General features: G+C 44.4%; 1 protein-coding gene across 1 annotated transcript in view; it reads left to right on the top strand.

Moving 5' to 3' along the window:
• Nucleotides 1-287: 287 nt before the first annotated feature.
• The window catches only part of LOC113806116 (cell adhesion molecule Dscam2-like), a 40419-nt gene continuing 30066 nt past the window's right edge, over nt 288-10640 (top strand). The window contains exons 1-9 of the mRNA XM_070113957.1: nt 288-457; nt 559-703; nt 1051-1195; nt 4242-4393; nt 5022-5160; nt 5337-5467; nt 7463-7641; nt 7985-8089; nt 9416-9536. Of these exons, the coding sequence (XP_069970058.1) occupies nt 431-457; nt 559-703; nt 1051-1195; nt 4242-4393; nt 5022-5160; nt 5337-5467; nt 7463-7641; nt 7985-8089; nt 9416-9536 (1144 nt within the window). The 5' untranslated portion in view covers nt 288-430. The remainder of the gene's footprint in view (nt 458-558; nt 704-1050; nt 1196-4241; nt 4394-5021; nt 5161-5336; nt 5468-7462; nt 7642-7984; nt 8090-9415; nt 9537-10640) is intronic.

Here is a 10640-nt window from a genome sequence, read left to right as displayed (position 1 = left end):
TGTCACGCCCTCCGACGCACCCTCTCCCGGACCGGGATTTGCCGAAGAGAATCCCGCGGCGACTTCCGGCGGCGACGCGCGCCCCTTGGCCCCGAGCCTGACGGACGGCCCGCGAGTCAGCGCCTCTCCTGCCCAAGCCCTCGAGCCGTCTTCGGGGATTCCCGATCCTTCGACCGATCCTCTGGACGCGGCGCCTCGTGATCCGGGCCGCGGGGAAGCAGATCCTTCCGGCGCCACTTCCGGCGAGCGTCCCGACGACACGGAACCGCTTCCGCCGGAAGGTCCAGCCGACGACTACGACGCCTTGGAGTTTGCCCCGACGGGGACGGGCGACCCGACAGCGCGAGGAAAGGGAGTGCCGGAGCCGAGGAGCTCACGCGAGAGCATCGAGGGGGTCTGGGAGAGTCCCGAGGAGCTTGAAGTCTCAGGAATGAGTTCGACGGACCACGTGGAGGAGGTCAGTATAACGAGTGTTCAGTTGATGAGATGAGGCTGCACTCTTATCTTGGAAGATATTTCCGACAATCATATCACTGCACCGATCTCTTCTTTTCTCAGGATGGCGTGCAGGTCATACCCGAGAGCGTGCCCGAGACCAGTCTGAGACCAGCGGGCGCGTCACAGATGGGCGGCGTAGAGGCTGGCGTCGACGGCGGCCTGAGACGCGCCTCCAGGGACCTCGGCCTCCACTACCCACGACCCGGTGAGTCTGCTTTGGCATTGGTTTCCTTGCCGTCGGAAGTTGCCCTTTAGACTTCTTTGGAAAGTATTGCGATTCTGAATAAAAGACGAGCAATATTTTGTAAATCCTGTGAAATCCATCTGTGTAACCGCATGACGCGTGTCTCACCGGTTCTTGGCCTTTTCCCTCCCCGGCCGTCGCTCGCCGCAGCTGCCAACCGTGAGTCCCTTTGCCATTGCACTTTTCTCACACAAAGAACATGGTGACGAATGTCCACAAGATACAATTGTTTCTAAAAGATAGAAATAAACTGAAACATTTAGATTCTCAGCCCCTTTATCCTCACACTCTCCGTGCTTCTCACACAGACGCGGCGCCGCAGCTGCAGTACACCTTCATCGAGCAGACCGTGTCCCCGGGGTCGCCGGTCAACCTCAAGTGCTCGGCCGTCGGCTCGCCCTTCCCCCTGATCACCTGGACGCGGGACCACCGGCCGCTGCACACCTCCCTCAGGTGGGCCTCGAAGTGGCAGCTGCTCCCTCGTGGCGCCAACGCCTTTCTTAACACTAGTCTTGTGCATTAGCCTTGCAGATGGAGAGATGTATCTCCTTCTCTTCTATCTCATCCTTACACGTACGGGCTGTTGCACTGTGTAGTCTCTTTCTTTACGTTCTTGTTTTTCATCTTGCTCAGACTCGGCTTTGATAGTATTATGGCCGCTACGTTCAATACAATATAATACACCAGTCATGTGCAGATAACATAAAGGTGATGCTTTATTTCTTTCTCTCAAGTTTACTCACGCGTACGTATCCACATTTAGAGACAGCTACAACGGAATATGTCCCTGAAGTAACTGCAAATTTCAAATATTACGTCGGAAAATCATTTTTCGACGTCGTTTCCGCCTATGCATTTAACTACAGAGCTTAAATACAGCACCGGGATTTAAGCATCGGCCGCCGCCCTGAACTGAAAGCTTTATTCCTCGAGCAATAAGCGAGCAGCGAAAGTAATCACTCCTGATCTCACTGCCCGAAACGCTCTAATTGTATTCCATCATTTCACGGAAAACAAACGCTGATTTTCATTTGTGAATTCATTTCGTTAATTCATTTCTGTAAGTGTCTTTCGTAAGTTTATTTTTTTTACAGTTGAGTGACTCGTTTCTTGCTTCTCTTTTCGCTGACCTTTGTTCTTTTTATTCATACGAATATCGTAAATTGTCTGAAATAAAATCGCGAAGTTACTTCTGGGAAAGAATGATCTGAATGTTAGCGACAATACAACGAACTTCCAAGGCAATAAACTTCGTGTTTATTATCCGCCATCACTCTGCCGTGAACAACATAAACTGTGGTAGCAAATGCACTCCAGACGCCATCACTCAGTTCATGATTATGAGGTTTTAAGAGTGATGAAATTAATCAATAAAGTTGAGGGTACATAAGTGCATGCCATACATACATACATTCCTTTATACATATACATACATACATACATGCATAAATACATACATACATGCATACGTACATACATACATATATACATACATACATACATACATACATACATACATACATATATACATACATACATACATACATATATGCATACATACATACATACATACATACATACGCACGTACGTACATATATGCATACTTAACATACATGTGTGTGTGTGCGTGTGTGTACAGCTTTAGATCCCCTCCCTCTGATCCAGCTCCTTTGCAGATATAATTCAAGGGTTTTTTTACATACCTGTACGTAAACACACCTGTATTTTCATTCCTAGAAGCTACTTGCCTTAATGTTGTTATAAATAAGGTAAATGGACTCGGCTTTCCCTTGATGCGTGAGGCAGTTTTGCCGCGCGTTCTTTCAATATTTTGAAATCGGTCTTTTTAATTCGTTCACCTTTGCGCTCCTGCATATAGAACGACCTCCACGTTCTTGCTGTAAAGTTATGACTGTTATCATAATATACTGAACGCGAGAGGAAGGCTATTGCGCCGCCATTAGCTGAACATGAATCCGTCATGAACTGCTTCCTGGGCGCTCTGCAAAACCTAGCACCTGATCCGCCATTATGCGCGGAGGGATTAGCGACGGTCAGCAACCTCGATGTGAGAGATTGGCGAATCGCATCTTGCAACAGTCGCGCGAACACTCTCGTTGTCGGGTGATCGTCTGTGGATCGTGAGCGTGGGTCGGAAATAGTCCTCGGGGAAGATTGGATATTTCGAGAGTGGAATCAGGTGTTTTTTATGAGTAAGATTATATCCTAATAATGGAATTGAATGTTTCACGAACAAGATCAGACATTTCACGAATTATATTAGGTGTTTTACGAATGAGATTGAATTGTTCAGGCACATGATTAAATGATACACGCATAAGATTAGATATTTTACAATTAAAATTAGATATATCATCATTAGAATTAGATATTTCACCATTAAGGTATTTCAGCATTGAGATTAAATATTCCAGCATTAAGATTAGATATTTAAGGCACAAAACTAGATCATTCAGGCATTATGCTTAGATATTCCAGCATTAAAATGAGACATTATGCTTAGATATTCCAGCATTAAAATAAGACACTTTGCTTAGATATTCCAGCATTAGAATAAGACACTATGCTTAGATATTCCAGCATTAGAATGAGACATTATGCTTAGATATTCCAGCATTAGAATGAGACATTATGCTTAGATATTCCAGCATTAAAATGAGACATTATGCTTAGATATTCCAGCATTAAAATGAGACATTATGCCTAGATATTCCAGCATTAAAATAAGACTTTATGCTTAGATATTCCAGCATTAAAATGAGACATTATGCCTAGATATTCCAGCATTAAAATGAGACTATGCTTAGATATTCCAGCATTAAAATAAGACTTTATGCTTAGATATTCCTGCATTAAAATGAGACCTTATGCCTAGATATTCCAGCATCAAAATAAGACTATGCTTAGATATTCCAGCATTAAAGTGAGACATTATGCTTAGATATTCCAGCATTAAAATGAGACATTATGCTTAGATATTCCAGCATTAAAATGAGTCATTATGCTTAGATATTCCAGCATTAAAATAAGACATTATGCTGAGATATTCCAGCATTAAAGTAAGACATTATGCTTAGATATTCCAGCATTAAAATGAGACATTATGCTTAGATATTCCAGCATTAAGATTAGATATTTAAAGCACAAAACTAGATCATTCAGGCATTATGCTTAGATATTCCAGCATTAAAATGAGACATTATGCTTAGATATTCCAGCATTAAAATAAGACTATGCTTAGATATTCCAGCATTAAAATGAGACATTATGCTTAGATATTCCAGCATTAAAATAAGACTATGCTTAGATATTCCAGCATTAAAATAAGACTATGCTTAGATATTCCAGCATTAAGATTAGATATTTAAAGCACAAAACTAGATCATTCAGGCATTATGCTTAGATATTCCTGCATTAAAATAAGACCTTTCCTAACCGCCTCGCCCTCTCCCTTGCCGACTCTCCTCTCAACGGCAGGACGAATGTGGGAAGCTTCAGGACCGCCCTCGGGGAGGTGGTGAGCCACGTGAACCTGAGCGACGTGACGGTGCGCGACGGAGGGACCTACGCCTGCACCGCCCACAACACCCTCGGCTCCGTCAGCCACTCGGCGAGGGTCAACGTCTACGGTAGTTGTTGCATTCTGCTGCGTCTGTAGCTCTTTTTTAGCTTTCTCAGTGACACTAGAGTGTTTGTGTCTTTGGTTTGCAATGGTACTGATAAGGCGTTTCCTTTTTCCGCGAAAACGTGTTGCATCTTGACCTTTTCCGCAATCTAGAGAAACTGCGTCTTGTAATGATATTATAAGTATTATATTATAATGATAATATATAAGTATGATATTATAATGATAGTACATTCCATTACATCTTGACCTTTGCTGCAATCTAGAGAAACTGCGTCTTGTAATGATATAATGATAAGGACATGGAGCCTGCGATTTACTTCTCCTCGGTCATATGCCGGAACAGATACAAGATTTATTCCTTTCAAACGTCGAATTAGTCAGAAATTATAGTTTTCTGTGAAACCAAATCACATCTCCTCAAGCAGAAAATTCGAGTACACGCAGACTTGTTTTGCACAGTTGCCTAAATCATATCGTCAATGTATCCTCATTATCGTGACATCATTAAACTGCAATCGATCCTATTTGTCATATCGCCCATGTAATTATCGTCCCACTCCTCTTTATTCTTCCACTAAATACAAAGCAGGCTATTAAAACCCTCCTCCCTCCTCCCTCCCCTCCCCCAGGCCCTCCCTTCGTGCGCGCCATGCCCAACGTGACGGCGGTGGCGGGCGAGGACGTCAGGCTGTGGTGCCCCGCCGGGGGGTTCCCGACGCCCTCCATCACCTGGAGGAAGAACGGCCAGGTCATTCCTACTTCTCTCAGGTACGTCGCGAGTGAGGCGCCTTTAGGTTGTTTTTTTCCTGCAATTGAATAAGGAAGAAACTAACTATATATCCTTTCTCGCTGCAAAACCACGAATGAAAACGACCACCGGCAGAATGCTTTCAGAAAATAAGACGTCAGCGCTAGCCGTGACTCAGAGCCTTCCCTCCCAACAGACAAGAGGTGCTGGGCAACGGGACGCTCGTGCTACGGACGGCGACCAACAAGGACGTGGGGCGCTACTCGTGCGTGGTGACGGGTCGCCAGGGCCAGACCGCCTCCTCGCACACCTTCCTGCACGTCCTTAGTACGTAGCGCGCCTTTCGCTCCATGTAAACCTTTGTTTACATGGAGCGTTGTATGAAAGTTGTATGACGCTTTAGTCTGGTATTGTTTCCCAATCTTTAGCTTCTGCCGTGTGCTCTACATACCTATGGAAGTATATGGTCTTTCATTGTAACAAATCAGTTGGGTTAACTCTATAACAATAGAGAAGCAATACCAATGTACATGTATCAGGGGAATAAACCTACACCAAGACATTGCAGATCTGCTTATGCGTCTTGCTAAAGGAAGAAACAGCATGTATGAGTACCAGAAAGGTAACCGAGTACTTGAATGATGCAAATAAACTCAAGACAGAGTGGAGCTGCTTGCTTGTTTACAAATGGGCTGTCACATCCATTCCAAATGGAGGCAGCGCTGGTCGGTAAATCACTGCTGTGAAGGTTTAAGTCTAAGGCACCCCCCTCCCCTCCTTTCTCCATCACCCTCGCTGCATATCAAAACGGTGAAGCACAACGTGTTTAAGGTTCATTACTTGAGATCGTTCGCGGAAAACGACCAAAACCCTTTACCCATACTCTCCTAACTTGCGTGGCGAGCATGTGGATAATAATTCATGAGTCATAACCCCTCAAGTATGGTAGACAGTTCCCATTACATGACGGAAATTAAGTCGACAGAGAACAGAGACCCACCAATGCTGCTGCTTAAGTGGGTTGCATAAGCATGGCAGTCCTCGCACTGGTATGATGTATGGCTTGAATGGGGCGTGAGCATGACCACGCTTATTACTCTTATATATATATATATATATATATATATATATATATATATATATATATATATATATATATATATATATATATATATATATATATATATATATATATATATATATATATATATATATATATATATATATATATATATATATATATATATATATATATATATATATATGTGTGTGTGTGTGTGTGTGTGTGTGTGTGTGTGTGTGTGTGTGTGTGTGTGTGTGTGTGTGTGTGTGTATTTGTATGTATGTATGTATAAATATATATATATATATATATATATATATATATATATATATATATATATATATATATATATATATATATATATATATATATGTGTGTGTGTGTGTGTGTGTGTGAGTGTGTGTGTGTGTGTGTGTGTGTGTGTATGTGTGTGTGTACATATGTATACATATATATGTGTGTGTGTGTGTGTACATATGTATACATATATATGTGTGTGTGTGTGTACATATGTATACATATATATATGTGTGTGTGTGTGTGTGTGTGTGTGTGTGTGCGCGTGTGCGTTCCTGCACCGGACCGCGGCAGTAGACCAAACAATGGTGGCACTTGAGCGGAGCCCCAGGAAGCCCGGCCCTTAGGGAAGGGGCTTATGGCGTGAAAGAGCAGGCAGGAAGACGAGCGGCGCCCCATTGTGCAGGGCGCCCAGCGTCACCTCGCGCCCTCCGCTGCCGCCGGCGAGACAGCCCTCGAAGCGCAGAACAGTGTAGAAGGAACAGCGGTCCGTTGCTTCCACCTGCGCCCGTCCTGGGAATCGAGTCTGACACTGAAAGACAGAGCTCTCGAAGCCGCGAACTTCCGAAGTATCGATGATGTGAACTTTTACCTCGCGTCCGTGACCCGCGTCTCATCTTCCCACTCATTTCGCTGTTTTCCCCAAACTTCCCCTCTCGGGTTCCAATCTCGACCCACCGAAGTTGCTCGCCCCCGCCCCCGCGAAACCCGAGCCTCGTCCTCCAAATCCCCTTTTCCCTCGTCCGCCAAATCCCCTTTTCCCTCGTCCGCCAAATCCCCTTTTTCCTTCGTCCGCCAAATCCCCTTTTTCCCTCGTCCGCCAAATCCCCTTTTCCCTCGTCCGCCAAATCCCCTTTTCCCTCGTCCGCCAAATCCCCTTTTCCCTCGTCCGCCAAATCCCCTTTTCCCTCGTCCGCCAATTCCCCTTTTCCCTCGTCCTCCAAATCCCTTTTTCTCCGCAGAGCCTCCGGTGATCGAGAAGTTCGGCTTCCGGGCGGACCTGGAGGAGGAGGCGCGGACGCAGCTCTCGTGCATGGTCACGGACGGCGACCTGCCCTTCACCATCAACTGGCTCAAGGACGGCCGCCACCTGCAGCACGACCCGGACGTGGAGAGCAAGCAGACCAGCGACTTCTCGACGGTAAGCGGGAACGGCGGAGGCGATAAGTGAACGGACTAAGTGAACGCACAAAAGCAAAAGGCAACGCGGTTTCCATGGTTCCGAGTTTTTCATTTGTTTTTTTTTTAATATAGAGCAGAGGCGACGACTATTTCGTGCTGCTCGGCACTTTCTTTTCACTTTAATTGTATTGGTTTCCCAATAAGGCTGTAAATGTACTATAAGTACTTGCATTTTCACCATGCAAGTAAAAATAGTTATGGAGTCATATTCTCACTCGGATTTCCAATAACACAACGAAAAATAATAATGTTACAAAAGTTTCCTCGTCTTGTACTATTTCTTAGACGATTTCCTGCCTCAGGTGTTGGTGTTTAAGCGGCTGCACGAACGCCACTCCGGCGCCTACACCTGCGAGGCTGCCAACGCTGCGGCCGCGGTCAACCACACGGCCATCCTCAGGGTCAAGGTAGGTCACGTGATTGAGGGTTTTTTTTTTGGGGGGGGGGGGGAGGAGAGCTTTAAGGCATTCAATAAACACAAAGGAGACCGCCCTGAGCAACTTCATGAGACTATGGCTTTGCTTATGAAAAGTCTCATGAATACACATCCACGGAGTATCTCTCTCTCTCTCTCTTTCTCTCTCTCCCTCTCCCTCTCTCTCTCTCTCTCTCTCTCTCTCTCTCTCTCTCTCTCTCTCTCTCTCTCTGCCTCTGCCTGTCTGTCACACAAACATACACACACACACACGCAGCACGCACACTCATTCATATCGAGAACGCACACACACGCACGCCCCCTCCCCCCCCCCCCCCCCAAAGCGACGAGTCAGTAAATTGCTTTTGGGAATTTGATCTGATCAAAAGAAACAATTTGATGAATTCATTCGCGAGTTTCTTGGCATCTGATGTGGCGTGGAAGCGGCCCTTTTCATGCCAAAAAAAAACATTTTAAACACACCGAATGGCATCATGTCTATCGTTAAACAGAGCCGGCGCCATTATAAGCTTTCCTAATTTGGCATGCAATAGAACGTTTTACTAGTTACAATCATCATCCACTTCGATAAAGAGGCATTTAACAAAGCAACTCTAATATGTTTGTTTTTTTCCGCTTTGCCGTGACAGAGGCGACGTCACAACACAACAACCATCAGTGAAATTGACTGCATTACGTTAGACTTGACGAACCTCATTAATTATGAGGATTGCATTAGAACGAATGAAGGACACATTCGCTACCTAATCTCTCGTATAACATTTTAATGCGTCCGATCCCAGCGCGTATTCAAATACACACACCGTGTTATTGTGTCTGCAAAGCCTGTGGGGTTAGTGAGCTGCTACTGTATGATTTGTATGGTTACCAATCGGAGCATCAGAAGAAAAAGATTCTTATGGTATTAATGTATGCGTGATCTATGTACGGGGCAGTAATATACGTAAAAGTAATAATGAATTAGAGATATTTCCTGTGCGCTAATTTGACAGAATGCATGCTGTATTTACATGACATGAGTGGCATATAATGCTCATAACGCTAAGTCCCTTGACACTCTAGCCTCGCGGGTGTAGCGCACGACAGGTGAACAGGTATTCCAGAGCAGGTGTACGTACACAACAACAAGGGTTTATGAAATGTTTTGATTTTATAGATTATTCTTGAGTCGATCTAATCATTTTAAGCTAAAACGTTCTTGTGGTTTTCCTAAGAAGGTTACTTGGCTGATTTAGATGAGGCACGTGTATGGCATACTGATCATTCTGACCTTAGATGACCTTGCTCGCGCCCCCAGGTGTCCCCACGGTGGGTGGTGGAGCCCGGCAGCGGCACCGCCCTCGTCGCAGAGGCCGTCGTCATGGACTGCAGCGCCAGGGGCTTCCCGGAGCCTGTGATCACCTGGATGAAGGCGCCAGGTGAGTACTCTCGTAGTAGGTGTTCTGCATGCTTGTTGACATGGGTCTTACTCACCTTTCACACGCCTTTCAAGTATGTGATGGTTAAAGTTTATCAAATATTAATAATACTCGAGCGAACTTTCATAAAAAGTCGGATGTAGATACCACTGACTGCAAGCCGTTCCTTATAAAGGATATTTCCCTTTACTTGCATCTACAGCATCCATGTTATGTTAGCTAAGTCCTATGAAATACGATCTTCCATTGTGTTATCGGGCCCGACCCCCTTCCCGCGCATCAGGGCGGTCTGTGCACATAAGTCATTGTTAAACCGGTTCATACACATTCATTCTTTCAGTATGCATGTAATTAAACCGATCCAATGCCTTCCTGATCCGAAATTATTCACCGTGATCCATCGTAATCATAACATGCCGGTAAAATTATGATATTGCAATATAATAATTAATTTCAGCATAATGATATTCCAGTGTTATAATATCATTCCGGCCTAATGAAAAATCCATTTAGTTATTTGACATAAAATTGCGGAATCGACGGTCTTAACAGCGAGCGCGGACGTCCAATTGGCGGCGCCGAAAAGGTTCGCGTCTCGTTTCGCTTTTGTCTGCGGTCACATACTTTTCCGACTTTGTATTACTTATAAAAAGCCACTTTTATGACGCTTTATTACTTATAGATGTTATTCATGAAGAGACACTTGGCAGGTAGCCTTTTACGTGATAGTATTTTACTTATAAGTAGTCGGCTATGTGGCATCGCATTACGTAAATATAACGATCTTTATGACAGTGTAATACGTAGTGAAAGCTACTTTTGCGATGCTGTATTTTTATTATTGCTATATTACCTTCGATGTTTTGCATCTGTTACTTATGGATTTACTACGCTGTATAATCTATAAATGTTGATATTAGTACCGCTGTAGCAGTTATAAATCGCCACTTTTGTGATAATTTATAACTTACAAAAGACACGTTTGTGATATCGTATGACATGAAAAGACACTTCTGTGATGATTTATACCTTACAAAACACGTTTGTGACATGAAAAGCCATCGCCTCCATCTCTCGCTCGTGTCAGCCTCATGAAAACACATC

The sequence above is a fragment of the Penaeus vannamei genome, chromosome 35 (assembly GCF_042767895.1).
Source record: "Penaeus vannamei isolate JL-2024 chromosome 35, ASM4276789v1, whole genome shotgun sequence".
Lineage (NCBI taxonomy): Eukaryota > Metazoa > Arthropoda > Malacostraca > Decapoda > Penaeidae > Penaeus > Penaeus vannamei.
This window is presented reverse-complemented; position numbering and strand designations above follow the sequence as displayed.